General features: G+C 39.9%; 1 protein-coding gene across 2 annotated transcripts in view; it reads left to right on the top strand.

Moving 5' to 3' along the window:
• kcnh2b (potassium voltage-gated channel, subfamily H (eag-related), member 2b) overlaps window positions 1-16,878 on the top strand; it is a 319,040-nt gene that overhangs the window by 15,049 nt on the left and 287,113 nt on the right. For both annotated transcript variants that reach the window (XM_031298279.2, XM_031298278.2), the window contains exon 2: window positions 15,074-15,304. In XM_031298279.2, coding sequence (XP_031154139.1) covers window positions 15,074-15,304 — 231 coding nt within the window. The remainder of the gene's footprint in view (window positions 1-15,073; window positions 15,305-16,878) is intronic.

The raw sequence follows: 16,878 nt of genomic DNA, 5'->3' as shown, positions 1-16,878 counted from the left end.
ACAGCCACGTGCGACCGTCCGGCTGCTTTGGCAGCTCCCAGTATTTTGCTGTCCTTCTCCTCTCAGCCCTTTGCCTGTACCTCTATTTGTCACTGCTTTATCTCCTGGCAGCTGCCCTTTCACTCTCGTCCTCCCATTCATCAAGTCTCCCTCCTCCGGTTTCTTCTAAAACTTGATCACACCTTTCTCATCCATTCTCCCTTTGTCTCCCTCTCACCTGTTCGGACTCCCTCTCTCATTCACCGTGACGCCTCTGTCACCCCAAGAGCGGTCACACAGAAAAGGCCAGCTAACCAACTTAAAGACCCCAGCGTTCCAGGGATTAGACCTAATTTGCATAAATCTGCATAACCTCGTTAAGGCAGAGGGAGACGCTGTACACACTGTAGCCTGAGACACTTCAGAGCAAAACAGCCCATTAAGGATTGCGGTGATTATAGGATTATCACTCTTAACGACTGTTGGGGGACTGGACCGGTGTGTACGCTCTGAAAAGTGCCAGGTGGCATGACTGAATCCAAAGTTGTGTGGAATGAGGGAATCCATGCTTTCCGTCCGGTGACCTTCAGATTGCATTTGCATGGGATTTGTTCCTAGCCACGTCTTTATTTCCATTTAATCATTGTTTCAAGTAATGTACAGTATGGATACCATGGGTAAGGAATACACACATGGTGGCCCATTTGTTTTAATGAAAGCTGCTCTGTCAGCACATTCACTGAAAAAGATTCTCCCACTTCCTGTCTGGCTCCTAAATACACGCAAGAGTCAGCTTCTAGTTGAACAGATTTTAATTTGCAAATATTTAATGTGACTTGACCGCACCAGGATGCATATAGGTTGTTGGGTAGTCATGCTGTCCTGTAAGGTGTCAGTAAGCCTCAATTGAGGAGCTTGTCAGATGGTTGAACTGTGTCTGACACCTACTCCGCCCACACCTTTCCAAAGTCGTTCACTGCATCCAAAAAATTCTTGTTACTCTTCCAAACTGGCAATCTGACAATCACTGCCATTTTGCACAGCAATTTGTCAGGAGAAAGGAAGCAGGATCTGATCTTCTCTCTATTTCCATGACTTCAGTCACTTTTTGTGTGTACAACTGAGTGCAACACTATGATTGCATGGCCATTCAGAACAGCTCTAAACATCTTTGCCTTCAGAAATAGAAGGACAACATGTACAAACTACTTCATTCATCATAACCTGGCATTACAAGTACCAAAAACTGGGGTTGTGGAAACAGGGATGTTGATTTTAAGAAAAACTATTTTATATTAAATAGTACCTGTATGATAAAAGTGAGCCCAATTTAGCATCAATAATAAATATCTATTAAGTTTAAATGCAAAAATGATAAAACTAAAATCTTGATCTTAGTAGTTGTGGAGTCTATTATAACATATCTGTCCCTATTTTTCCTCATGTATTTGCCTAAATATATGCTGTTTATCTCCCATGATATGGGCTGACACAGAATACAAAGTGCCAGCTACACTTTTCTGTTCAGTAAATAAATGAAAGCATATTGGTGGAAATGTATTATTTATACACACTGTTAAGAAAACGGCCCCGAAGTAGACTGAATAATGAAATGAAATGAAATGAAATGCTATGGCTGTCCAAACATGACAGGACTCCCCCATCCGCCTGTCAGCTGTCTCACACTGATGACATCAGCACTTCTCCTCCAGCAGTGTACACTTCTGTCTTGCTAACAGTGTGTGTGGCCAGCATCTCTAATGGGACAAAAATGTGAGTACATTTTGGAAAGACATGTTGTGCTTTGGCAGCATTTTCATTTTGGGGAAATACTGTAACACTTTTGCAAAGCCAAGCAAACCAGATGAAAGATGTCCTCTAATTATTTCTCTGGCACTGGGAGAGAGATGGGAGTCGAGTTTGAATGACTATTGGATGATAATCAGGAGGGACTCAGACAGATGTGTCCCACCCGTGAGCTGACAGCTGTAGGCTGGATTGGTTTACAGTGACAGTACTATATGAAGAACACCATTAAACCACGATGCACTCATTTTCCAGCTGGGGATCAATAAAGGTGTCTATTATCCTATCAGTCACTGGCACATGGCTCATAAAGCAGTGGGTATTGGTTATTAGAAAGGTATACATAGATTTTACTTGGTCCTTTGGAAGAGTTTTTAACTCCAGCATTGTTCCACAATTTAGCACAAAAAGTAAGGAAATTTGTGTTTGGTAGATTATTTCTCTGTGGTAACAATGCTTTTTGGCAATAAATCTTATACCGTTGGAAAGCCTGTTTAGTTCCCTTTCAAATGGTGCCCCATTTGTAAGGAACATGCATTTGTGGGACGAGCAGCAGCGCTGAGTATGTGGGTTGCGCCAATGAAAACATCTTCTCTGCCAATGCCAAACAGCTTATTCTGCCATTGACATGTTTGGTGTTTGGTGGATTGGATGATTGAAGTTTGAAGAAACAAGACATATTGGCAATTTAACAATTTATTCATTTAACAAACAGGAGCCTCAGTAGCGTGTGGAAGAACCGTACACAGCCACAACAGCCTGGCACCTCCTCCTCATGCTGGTCACCAGCCTGGTTACACACTGCTGTGGGATGGCATCCCATTCTTCACCCAGCATTTGTCGCAAGTCAGCCAACGTGGTTGTGTTGGTCACTCTGGCACGAACAGCACGCCCAAGCTGATCCCACAAGTGTTCAATGGGGTTGAGGTCAGGACTGCTGGCAGGCCATTCCATCCTCTCCACTCCTACATTCTGGAGGTAGTCTCTGATAAACCCCGCCCTGTGGGGGCGAGCGTTGTCATCTTGGAGAATAGAGTTTGGTCCCAGACTGTGGAGATATGGGATTGCCACTGGTTGCAGAATCTCATCTCTATATCTCTTTGCATTGAGATTGCCTCCAGTGATGACAAGCCTCGTTTTTCCAGTGAGGGAGATGCCGCCCCACACCATCACACTGCCTCCACCAAAAGGTGTTACTCTATCGGTGCAGCAATCAGCATAGCGTTCTCCACGTCTTCTCCACACTTTGACCCTATGATCCAACTGCCATAGGCAGAATCATCCAGTCCACCAAACGAGTCAATGGCAGAATAAGCTGTTTGGCATTGGCAGAGAAGATTTGGTAAATTTTTCATGGGCGCAACCCACATACTCAGCGCTGCTGCTCATCCCACAAATGCATGTTCCTTACAAATGGGGCACCATTTGAAAGGGAACTAAACAGGCTTTCCAACTGTATAAGATGTATTGCCAAAAACCATTGTCACCACAGAGAAATAATCTACCAAACACAAATGTCCTTACTTTTTGTGCTAAGTTTATTTAACCGAAAGAAGTGGAAACTTACTTACATGCAATGTGGGAATGCCCAGATATGCTCCCTAATGGCAAATGGGTTTTGACGTGTAATTAGAACTTGTATTTCTATTTTACAAAAGGCTTTACTTTAAAATGATGACACATCACTTTCCCTCTGAAGAGTTTTCTTTTTGATCTGACGGCTGCTAAGAAAATACTAGCATTGAGCTAGAAACACCCCCTTACAATTCATTCAGTATGACTCAATGGACTGTGTTATTCATCCTAGTCATCATTTCTCTGGAACTCTCTATAGCCTGGACCAATAGAGAAAGCAAAAATACAACTGCAGTCTAAAGCGGTGGAGTGCAAGGTGAGAAAAAGCTGCTTTACATAAACATAACAACATAACATGAACTTATTCAATCATATGAAATAATAATACAAACTGATGGAATAATAGTTTAAAAAAACACTAACTCAGGGTCCTCTCTAGCTATTTCCGGAGCTTGCAACCACTTCTGTTGGTATTCATAAGTGAATGGGGTTACTTTAGTTGTCTCCAGTGGGCATACCGGGCCAATGGGTTTAAGGATTGGATGATGAGAATCCTGCCCTGACTTATGACCAGGATAGACACTGTTCAACAGGGACCAATAGAAGCTTCCCAGTGAGACTCCTGTATGTGTCTAGACTGTCAGAAGATCTTACAAGAGTCTTCAAGTCGCAAAGAGCACTTACCACAAACCAAAAGAAAGACTGCCGTGGTGTAGGGGACACTACATATGCCCTGTTATACCCTGCTACGCTCTGCCCTGCAGTGCCCTGCTACGTCCTGTAACGCTCTGCAGTGCCCTGCTACACCATGAACTACTACAACTACTATTTCTAGTCACTGTTCCATTATCTTTATTGTGACTGTTATTGCCACTGTTCATCACACCCCCAACCGGCACCGTCAGACACCGCCTACCAAGAGCCTGGGTCTGTCCAAGGTTTCTTCCTAAAACAGAGTTTTTCCTCGCCACTGTCGCACTAAATGCTTGCTCTTGGGGGAATTACTGGAATTGTTGGGTCTTTGTAAATTATAGAGTGTGGTCTAGACCTACTCTATCTGTAAAGTGTCTTGAGATAACTCTTGTTATGATTTGATACTAATACTAATAAAATTGAATTGTATTGAATTGAATTGGTTAAATGGCACGTACCCTGAACAAGAACCAAGAGCCTTTAACAGAGACAATGTCTCCTCTCATATACCGTATGATCAAATGACATACGTTTCACACTTATGTCATGTGATGACAACTGAGGCAACTCCACTTGCTGATTGCAGTTGAAAGCTGTGGGAAAAGCTTGTAAGTGGACCTTGGGTCAAAATTATTTAGTCAAAGTGATAGAAAGGTGGGGCACCCCATAACCTAATTGGACCTTTGTTACATTTTACCCCTCTCTCCACTCATGGACTGTCTGCTTCCCTACAATGAGCTTTTCAATAAAGGCAAAAGACCAATAAAATAATCTTTGAAAGGTGACAGAAATGTGTATGTATCGGTGTATATTTGGGTGTGTACATGGTTATACAAGTGGACGTTGTTACTCGGTATACTGACTAAGCATCTCTATGTACAATTGTACAACTAGAGAAAAAACGGACTGTCTAAAGATGGAATACGTGGAATCTACAACAGAATCAACAAGGGTTTGGTGGAAGATTTTCTTATTTAGTCGATGCAAACACTGAAATGGATCCTCACACTTTATACATCAGTTACAAGTAAATCAGTGTTTGTATGCTACTATTGATTTCTGATTACTACAAAACTCTGAGAATAAACTGAACTGTGTTCATGTTTTTGGACACTGGCTGGCTGGTTTAAGAGACACTCTAGCATATAAAGGGTACTACATTTAGTCTGAATGTATTGTGAGTGTCAACTCTCTGTGTTTGAGAATTTAGCATGTGTCAAATGTTCAGTTTCCATGGCAATTGTTCAGTCAGAAATGGGTAGAGACAAAAGAATCTCTTCAGCCTGCCACTGTAAACCCACCAAACACATACAGTACATCTGCTTCTTTGTCTATTTTCTAATTTTCTCTCAATATTTGTCTCTATTTCGTCCTTTCATCCAGTTTATATCTTCATTCATCCTTCTCTCCCCTTTCCTTAATCTCACTTGCGCTTTCTTTATCTCTCTGTCTCTGTATCTAGCAGGCGGGAACTGGTGTGTTGACCTGTGATTCTAAAACATGGGCTTCCCTCCCTCCGCCTACGCAGTATACTCAGGGAGATTCCAAGCACATGCACACACTCACAGATACACAGTCGCTCACACACATGCAAACACACCGCATGCACACACACACAAACTGGCAGACTGCAGAACCCCGAAGGTCTGGTCTTAGTGAATTATTCAGTCTGCGTTGGTGGGTCTGTGTGAACGTGTACGTGCGTCTACAAACAAATGTGTGTGTGTGTGTGTGTGTGTGTGTGTGTGTGTGTGTGTGTATTTGGATGTATTTATGTCTCATGAATCTCTGAGTGTGTGTGTCTGTGGGAATATCAAATGGTATTTTCCTCCTGAGCAGCAGCAGATTGTCTTTAATCAGCCTCTCCATCAGCTCCCTCCTCTCTTGCTTCAAAAGCTTATTAGAAGGAAATTGCAGGGAGAGGCAAGATGTGGTCAGTAATGTCACCAAAAGCAGAGACTGCTGGGGGGGGTACAACTGGACATTGTGGTGTGTGTGTGTGTGTGTGTGCACATTTATTACGAATGTTGCAATGCATAGCTTTTAGTTCATTTTAACAATGAAAGAGTATCTTGTGAATATCACTGATTGATTAGTTAACGTAATCATGAACAGTGTATACTATTTAATTATGTAATGCAATTATGCAGTGTTGACAATGCTACTGTATGTGGACAGGTGGGAACCAACAAACTTCCAGCCAGGCACATGTGCAGGTTTTTAATGTTTGACAACAATGAATATAGTAATATTTTGATTAGATATTATGCTTTACAGATTTCTGGGGCTTGTTGAGGGTAGCTGGCACTCAGATAATGAAATAAACTAGCACTGATTGAAGAGTAGCCTACTGAAATCTTGCCCTCTGTAGTGCTTTGTTTTGCCTCATCCTAATTTCCTCCACATATGAAAAACCATCCCAGTATACCCAATTTATGTCCGGTGTCAGCATTCAGTGACAATACAAGAAGTAGTGTGCAGTGTGAGTTTATGTAGTTTGGAGGACACGAAGGTGTGAATAGAAATATTCTATTTCTATGGTGTGGAGGTTGGGGGTGGTGGATGGGGAGACTTTCATATGTGAGACTGGGATTTGAATTAGATTTGAAAACATTTACATCTGTAGTTTTTTTTCCCATTCACACTACCATATTAAAATAAAATTGACCCAGTTTTACTGGTAATTACATTATTTCCATTGGGCTATTTAGCCATATGTGGTTATTTTGACCCAGTAACAATGCCATAACTACATTTCTGTTGGGTCATCAATTTAACTAACATGTTTATATATTTTTATAAACATTTTTAGAGTTCTGTTTAGACAAAACAAGCTTTTTACAAGTTTGACCTTAAAACTGCCACCAATTTACCACATTTAAAACTGCAAAGGACAACATGTGACATGTACGTTTAAAAACTTTACACTCAGTATGAAGACACTGAACAATTTTTCCAAATTTGTATTATGTCCAGTTAAAAACTCTTTACATGAAGGGGTGGACATTAGACTGACATGACACCGTCTTAATCATGACATGACACCTGTCATAAACATTAAGGAGTCTTTATCAATGTAAATGACTGACATAAGGTGTCATTCAGTAAATTATGACACTTTTAATGCAAGGTTATATTTAAGTTATAATATTTGTGTTATGACAACTTGACATTACTCAAGCCTAGGTCAGCTAATATGTGGGGCATTATTTATCCTGCATTAGAAAACAACCCAATAGAAAGACACAAAGCCCACAAACACTGAAACTGGGTTAGTAACCTGACCGAGTATTTTTTGAATGTGTACTTATGACAGTTGTGAGTTAGTTAACAGCATAGACACCTGCAGGTTACTGATAGAGGTTAACGGAAGTCAAAGAAAGCTAAATATCTCTGGCCATGAACTGACATTATAAAGCACCTTTGAGATAAGCGTGCTCCAAACATAATGGAAATACACTTTACTTGCTGTGAATAGCTGCCCACCATTACCCTTGTTTAATTTGAAAACATTGCCCCACTGGTTTCAAATATTGCCATCTCTTGCACTTTCCTCTCTGAAAACATGTAGCATAAATATAGTACCTGACCTAAAATTGCCAGCTTTCCCTCATGTGTTCTAAAATGCACGTACCTTTCCAGTCATCTCTATATCAATTTAAATGTAATTGCTTGTAAACATCAGAGAAAACACAGAGGAAAAGTGAAGAAGATGGGCACCAGATACAGTCCTGACCACATGGACAAGTAAGACCATCTCTACGTCCATCTCCATCTTTACATCAGAGGGAGCACGGAGGCAAGCGTGGAGGAAGCATGCGATGCATCTTCTCTGCCGGGCATCATGCTGGCCAGTGTGCAGGCGTTGGATGGTGAGCTGGGCAGTCTCTGTGCCCAGCTCATGTCAGTGTCCAGCGGGATGTCGGGAGCTGTGGTGTCCTTTCTTTAGCCAAATCTTGGCTGGATCCTTGTGAGATTTCTTTTTCATACATATTTAATTTGCATTGTTGGAGGAACCCTGTTAAAAACGATTTCTTCTGTAATTGTATATTTGATAATAAATTACTTGAAATTTTGATTGATTGGTTGATTGATTGGTTGGTTGATTGGTTGCCTGAACACTGAGTAGCACAAACAATAAGACCATCTGCTGTCTCTCCTGTTGCTCTTCTTGTTTGTCTTCCTTTTTACATCCATACTTGTCTATACCTACACACCCCTACACTGTCTTTTCTTTCTTTTTTGTTTCCCTGTTTTATTCTCCTAACCTTGTCTAAACCTGTGGCTTCTTTTGGTTGAGTTAAAATGTTGTCCTGTATGTCTTTATAAATATTATGTTTTATCTCCTGTTCATGTGTGTGCGTCTGTCTGAAGAATGACTACATTTATCCATACATGGCTCATCTTTTATGCTATGGTGCACTCTAAAGGACTCAGGCTCTTTAAACGACTTAAACAGCTTGGAAAAAAAACATCTGCTTGGTTCTGTTGGCCATTATCAGTGACTGAAAACCCAGAGGCTGGAAAAAATGGAATGTACCGCACATCTCTGCCTTTGTATTACCTAGTGCTCATTGCAGCCAGACAAACCCATCAAGCTTTATGAGCCTCTGAGGGCTGCTGCTGGCGTTAATTCATGAAGGCAAGCTATCAAGTGCATACACACAAGCTATCCCCACTGTTTCCATGAATATCTGAACAGGCCCTTCCACCGGTTAATGTCTCTCATGAGAACAGCCTGTAGAATCTGGACTTGGAGCCGATATGTCTGTTTTATGAAGGAAGGGTGAAGAAAATGTGATAATCATGTTCTTAATACAGGGAGAAATGGGCACAGACATTTTCATTCTGGAGCACTGCGTTCATGGATGTTCACTTTACTTTGGAAAAATGGGCAAAGTCAGTTTGGATTCTTATAGCATGACTTTTATTGATGGGTGATTTAAAGGGAGGGAGATGAAGAAATAGCACCTTTTAGATTGTGCTGACACAGACTTCATTGATGTCATGATATGTCAAGTGTGCATGCTGTGGAGGGCTAATTATTACTGTAGAATGCTTTATTTAAGGCAATGTTGCAGAGACACCATTCTGATTTTTGGAGGCATTGGGGGAAAACTATGATTTACTACAACGTTGGTTATATTTTTGTAGCTTTGGCCATTCATTTTCATCAGTTATGATAACATACTCATCAAATATTTGTTAAAATCTCAGAAAGTCACACTACTCAGTGGAAGTAGTGGCCATTCCTGTGCTCACGAACCAATCATAACACCATGGTTGCAATCAGACCCGTCTCGACGTATCTGCCAGAGCAAATGAAAGACAAGCTTTGTCTGGTTCCAGCAAGCGGCAACTCCGGTGCTGAAAAATGAAGCCAATGTGAAAGCAGTTCCTCTAATGGCCACTTGAGGCTGGCTCCAAAAGGGAGTCAATCCCAAGAGATCCAAATGTTAAAATGTTCACCTTTACAGCAGAAATTAACATGTGTTACAGCCTTGTACAAAAAAAGGTTTTGGTCTAATTTCCCCCTTCATGACCACTGTACGGGGCGATTTTATTTTTTTATAGCTCTCTATATTAATTATATTAAGGCTTACAGTTATGCATAATTAAGGGAATGCTGCTTTGAATGACAGGTGGGTGCCATCACAGACTATCAGGTTTATTTGGCCTGCCTCAGCTCCATCAACGCTCCACCTCTTTGTTCATTTTTGGATTAGCCAAGAGTTATTTGTCGACAGGCACTGCCAAATTGGTGACAGCCAGAGCCACCAAGATTATATTAGCGCTTTCTGATCTGAGGCAGTGACTTCCAAAAAATTAGTATTATCAAAATGATTCCTCTGAGTGGTTTCTAATCTGCCACCTCTATTGTTAAGGTTTAGTTAGGTTAAGGCAACCAAAACTCACACACTTTGTTGTCTATGTCCCCTGATGAGGACAGTCTCTTTCTGTTTGGTATATGTTTTTGAGATAAACAATAATATAAATACTAAAATGTGACTTTTACATATTTGTGTTTTGTATTCAGCCTCTATGGGAATGTAATGATGTATACATACTGATTGTATACTGATTTAGGTTTTATGTGAATGCTGGCCAGTCTGTAAGTACTGTTCCTCACCAGCATGATGGGTGAGTGTATTCTGTCTGCTCTTCTTGACTGCTGTCTCGATTAGAGTCCTTTTATCCATCAGCCAGTGAGGTACATGCTCTGTGTCTGTATTTTTAACACAGGGTCATGCTGTGTTGTTTCTTGCTGCATTCTCTCTGGTTCCATTCCTTATTCTCTACCCTCCAAGTTTGAGTTTTATGCATCGTCATCTGTTCTTTTAGAAATTTCATATGTCCGCATGCTGCTGAGAAAGTAAACACAACACCCACTCATTACAACATAATAATACCTGCAGCGGCTGAGCAGTTCATCCAACACCATGTGGTGCACAGAGAACTATAGAGTCAGACACCGCAGTCTTAAATATCATTGGCCAATAGGTGATTTTTAAAAGAAATAAAGTGTGCAGAAATGTCTGAGAATGGCAGACCAGTATCTTTACAATGGTTATAAAATGACTAATAAATCACTGGTTCTGAGGGGGAATTGCTAGACATGACCTCTGTGCACTGCTTCTGAGACAATTTACAGAGAATAATGACTGTCTACCCTCTTCCTTGTTAGAGGATTCTTCCTTTTCAGGGGCCGTTTCATAATCAAGTCTAATAAAGAACACTTAGCAAGAAAGAATTCAGTGTGCAGACTTTAATTATTATTATTTTTATATAATTATTCATTTTATAGGACAATGTATGATGCATTACCTTCTCCCAAAATCTTGCCAATGGGTAGAGGAAGGCCCAGGCTATGAATATTGTTCAAACATACTGTGTTCTTGTAGTGTTGAGCTTCACTCAAGGAATATACATCTGCTTTCAGATTCAATCAGTGCTAGGCGAAGGAGGTGCAATCAATACCAGAAGCATACATACATCTCATTTCCTTCCTCACTGAAATGATTAAAGAGCAAGTTTTGGTATGACTGCAGCGAAGTCACAGAGAAGACATTTGTCATGAAGGCATTAATCAGGTCTACTGAATTGACAAAGGCAGAGGGGTGAGGTTGGAGAGTTTGGCTCAAACTGGTGGAGACTGAGGACCAATGATTTCTCTTGGGAGATAGTTAAAGTTATACCTACAAAGTTCAGTTCAATAGACAGAGCTTAAAGTGAGTATAATCAATATTTTCACAATAGCAATGTATTAAATGACAATGTGAAAACAAGGTGACTTGAAAACAACTGTTGCTGACAAGTTTGCCCTATTGATTTCAAAAGTAATAGATAGAATTTTTGTTTCACAACTTATTTCTGCTGCCCCCAAGTAGCCAAAAAAAGTTATCGCAGGATTAAGACATGTAGTTAAAGTGATATTTTGCTGTTATCCAGCTCTGTGTCATGGCAGTGTGGGCAGAATAACGGTGTTTGTTTTCCCTCAATGGCCATAGCGCATGGAGCGCACAAAGGACAACGGAGATCCACCGGATGACGTCAAATGATGCACTTTGCGTCATCCGGTGGATCTTGGCAGCCCTCGGCTGCTCCAAGCTCCCTTTGCAGACGCCATAGAGGGAAGCCAAACCCCGTTCATCTAAACACACTGCCCACACAAAGATGACATTGACAGAAGACATTTACTTTTGGCTAACAGGATACGATGGGAGTGAGATGGGTAATGACATGCAACAAAGGTCCCTGGCTAGATGCAAAGTGGATACATTGCAGTCCATCAGCAGCATGACGCCCCCACACTGCAAATACTTTGTTACAGCCTACATCAAAACATCATGTCCCTATGTCCTTTTTCTGTGTGTGGGGTATCTTTATTGAATGGAAGGCTAATGTAACTGTAAATAAAGTGCGGAATGTGCAGTATAGCTGTGTCCAAAATCATTCGTATTTTACTATATAGTACACTATATTATCCTCCACCATTTTATTTGAGTGTCTGAATTGAAGTGTGTAACTTTATGCAGTATATAAGTAGTACCCACATGCTATCCATCTTTGGCCTTTGTAAGGCCTCATTACCTTGTGTATTTTTAGATTGTTTTTTAAAGATATTTATGTTTACTTATTAATACATGTATTACCAATTCCACATTTAGTTTCTAAGCTTATAGCCTTTGGTTGTTTTAGCTTTGTGATTTGCAGCACCCTTTCTTCCTATCTATTTTTTGTGTATATGCTGATGTGGATGGAGAGCAGCTACATACAATTGCCCTTACAGGAATAAAAAAAAGTTGAAATGAATTCACAGACACATGAGAAAAAAGTGACGGCTTTTTCACCACAGTCTCCAGTCTGATTACTTGATGCAGACTAATTGCTGAGAAATGTGGTCAGATTCGTCTTGTTCCTTCCATCCCTGGACAGATCACCTCTGCTCTATCCCCACTCTGTTTTGTCTTTTTCTCCAAATCTCTTCATTATTTTGCTTCTGATTCACTCCCCATCCATCCCTTCCTATCTCCTGTTTTTCTGTCTTCCTTTCCAAAGTCTTTCTATTCAACCATCCCATTTCCATCCTCATCCAGCCATCCCACTTTCTCCAGCTTCACCCACCCTTTTCTGTCACCAGCCTTTCCTCCTTCCCTCTTACCTTCCATGTGACTATTTTTTTTTTTTTTTCAGGAGTTCAGTATTCCTCACAGTGGGGCCCAGTACTAAAAGAAAGTAACAAGGAACATTGGGGCTCTCCACAAGCTTTAAGCTCTTTAGTGGAGGCCATCTATCAAACTGACAGACTATCACCCTGATGTAGCACATACACAATCACAGGTCCACAGAGGCCTTATGCATAGCATACATTTATGTTGGTATGTGTTCCAACGAGACACACAATAGATTAAACTCTCACAAACTGTAGACGTATAGACTATTCTCACAATGTATTGCAAGTAAAGAGTCAGTGTGCTGGGTAAAGGGAGTATTTGCAAGTGTGTGTGTGTGTGTGTGTCTGTGTCTGTTAAGGCACAACAGCAGCTCTATGAGTGCATTAAGATCATCCATTGACATTGAGCAGAGGCCATGGAGCTAAATGGTTCCTTCTACAGTAAGTGGTTTAAAGAGAGCCACACATCAGAGCTTTTTGGGACATATGGGCACACACACACACACACACACACACACACACACACACACACACACACACACACACACTCACACTCACACTCACACACACACACACACACACACACAACAGTAACAGATCATCAGTAAAATCACTTCATAACACTACAATGAGTAACGTTAAGTCAAGTGGTGAAGTTGTTTTCAAACGAGAAATATTGTATTTGATATTATTTAGCAGGTGGTTGAAAGGGTCACAATGTTTGTGAATGTTTCATATTATTTTATAATTGATACTGAATAACTTTGCAGCTCATTTGCATAGGTTTATTAGGTTTAAAAATGAGCGTTTGTAAGATAGCAAGACTGATATATTAGCTAACGTTAAATGCCGTCGACTGTAGTCTAAGCTAAATGCACAGCTACTTTTTGTCATCTTTAATAATTCCAAGGGACCATTTTACCAGAGGTGGTAAAAGTAGTAAAATATTGTACTCAAGTGAAATTACCTATCTGAAAAATTACTCAAGTAAAAGTAATAAGTAGTTAATTTAAAATGTACTTTAAGTTAAAGTTTAAAAAAAACAACCTGTAAAACGGGGCGGGGGGGATCTCTCCCATGTATTGAAAATAGGACAAGGGGTCATAAATCCAAAACGATTTTGTTTTTAATGAAAGAAAAATCTATACAAATGTATACACATGTAATAACAACACAGCGTATGTCACACAGATGTATGTGAATTCATTTAGCCAGTGTCCTACATACGTTGTCCCTTTCGGTTTTGTTTTTTTTACTCAGTAACAGATAGGATTTGTAAGGTAGCGAAATACAATACTTCACTCAAAACGTAATCAAGTACATTTTAAATTACCGATTTTAAAAATTACTTGAAAAATACAAAATACACAACAAAACTACTCAATACAGTAAAGTGAGTAAATGTATTTTTTGACTTTCCACCTCTGCATTTTATTGTCATCTGTGACCAACAATATTTTCTCTGAAACAAACAACACCCTTCCCTGATCCTTGCAGAAGACAGTTTTGTCTTACTTAGCTCGATTACACAATCTTAAAGATTATTTATTTCCAAAATGCTAGAGGCAGGCCTATTTAACGTCAACGTATGAAGTGGAATACTTGCATTTTAAACTTCAATTGACATAAAAGCCAACACATAGGTTGTCAGTGTAATGTAGTCAATTCACATAACATTAAGCTTTAACCTACAACGCTATGAGAATAAATTAAACAATAATTAGAAAAATGTTACGAGAACAAAGCTGTGATTTAGAGAAAACATCCTTCCATTGAAAGGATAGAATATTAATAGGCTACTGTCAGCAGCATTCCAATTAGCCTGGCCAGTTCCAGGGTCAGCTAACTGCATAGCTTAACCATCATTAATTAAAGTTATCAGTAACACTTGTGCTTTCCTGCTATGACGAATCAAAATGTCTGCTGTAAAAAGTCTATAAAGTCGAGATTTTTTTAGGAAAAGATGACATAAAAATACACTAATTTCATGAGGAAAAACATAATATTATGGGAATTAAGTTAGTTCAAGCATGCATAAGCATTGTTTTCATTGGCATTTCCGCAGACTGGCCGAGCCAAATTAGCAAGGAATGCTAACATACAGTACATTCACCCTATACATAATCAGCAAGAGCGAGAAAAATGTTTTTCCCCTTATCATCTTTAGCATTTTACGTTTTATTTACATCCAGTTTTGAAAGACTTTAAGGACGCATTTCTCCTGAAAGATTCGTTATTTCACAGTTGATCTTCTGTCACCCATAGTTCAATGCCATTGATTGGATGTTGGAGTTGCTGACTCTGTGAAAACTGTAGTAAAGTAAACTTTTCTCATTCCGTCCACAGGTCGCAAGTTCGTCATCGCCAATGCGAGAGTGGAGAACTGCGCCATCATCTTCTGCAATGATGGCTTCTGCCACATGTGTGGTTACTCACGTGCTGAGATCATGCAGAAGCCATGCACGTGTAACTTTCTCTATGGGCCTGACACCAAGCGACTGGCCATTGCCCAGATGGCGCAAGCCCTGCTGGGATCGGAGGAGAGGAAAGTGGAGATCAACCTTTACCGCAAAGATGGTAGGAAAAAAACTCCAATGTGTCAGAGTATTTTGAGAGCGGTTTGTGTGGATGTAAGAGAGGGTGCGTGGACCTGTTTTTTGCCTTTTGACTTGTACATGAGATGAATATGGAGATGATCCTTTGATGTGTAGAGATTACACAGTGTCTATATATGTTTGGGATGGAAAGTGTATGTATTATTTTTATGGCTGTCAAAATTAATGTGATAATAACGAGTTAACACAAATTCATTTTAAACGTCACAAATTTTTTTGACGCGGGCAGATTTTGTGATTCGGGCCTCGGTCTGCTGCTCTGTAGTTTGGGAAATGAGGAAGCGATGAAATAAACCGTAAAGTGCTCTGATGTGCTGAAGGTGTTCCTGGAGGCCGTCACCTAACACCGAGCACGCCAAGATGAAGACGGTAACTGCCATGGATGTGGTGTATGCTCTGAATAGGCAGGGCTATCTCAAATACCACTGAGCATTAAAAACTGGAAAAATATCCCTTTTCAAAGTACATTTAGAACAGATAAAAAATGCAATAATTTGTGATTCGCCGTTTTGAAACCAAAATGGTTCACCTACGTGATTTGTGCAGATCCGATGAGAAAAATATTTGAGGGGGTAGGGGGAGGGGGGGTCTGGTCTGGCCACAGTTTTATAATGAACCAAAAATATTTTTACATCTCTTGTTTGTTCTGTGCTAATGCTTCCTACGCCACCCCGTATAAACACCAACAAAGAAACCCTGACCCCGTTATATGCGTGCACGCTCACACACAGACATGCTAGGAGACATGCACTGTAAAGTTCATGGCTCGATCCAAGACCTAGACCTTATTATACGTCCATGTTCGAGACTCACTGACAACATTGTTTCTGGTAAGAAATGTTAAAACTAACGACACAGTATCCACTGCAGTTATCCACTAGTCAGGACCAGTGTTGGGCAAGTTACTTCCAAAATGTAATACATTATAGATTACTAGTTACTGTCATTTGAGAGTAATTAGTTATATTACAATATTACTGTCTCTGAATTGTAATGCGTTACACTACTTTTGCATTACTTTTGAGTTACTTTCACCAAAATAACAGGGGAAGTTTGATTTGGCAGCTAGCTTGTGAATTTCACCACCAGATCAATAAAGTCTCCTCTTTATCCACTTTAATACATCATAGATTATTCATATTTTGTATAATTAATATAAATATGCAAAGTAACTAAAGCTATACAAAATAGATAAGTAAAACGTATAATAGGCAAGTAGGAGAAAATGAAAATACTCAATTAAAAGTACGGCATTGTTGTAAAATGTTTGTTTACAGCACTTCAATAAGAAATTCATGTTTAGGTTAAAACACTGTAAAGGAAATGTTCAATTACAGTATGATTAAAACTCATTATTAACATTATTTACAGTACTTGATTTACAGCTGATTTGTGAAAAGGTAGCCTACACAACCTTATTTAACAGTAATTTAGTTTTACTGCGAACCGTCACAGGAAGTGCTTTTATTTTGAAGTAGGATACACGGAAGTTGTCTGTTGTGTAGCCTACTCTTGCTAGCTTACTGAGATACAACC

The sequence above is a fragment of the Sander lucioperca genome, chromosome 23 (assembly GCF_008315115.2).
Source record: "Sander lucioperca isolate FBNREF2018 chromosome 23, SLUC_FBN_1.2, whole genome shotgun sequence".
Lineage (NCBI taxonomy): Eukaryota > Metazoa > Chordata > Actinopteri > Perciformes > Percidae > Sander > Sander lucioperca.
The sequence above is the reverse complement of the archived record's forward strand: the minus strand, read 5'-3'. Positions and strand labels throughout refer to the sequence as shown.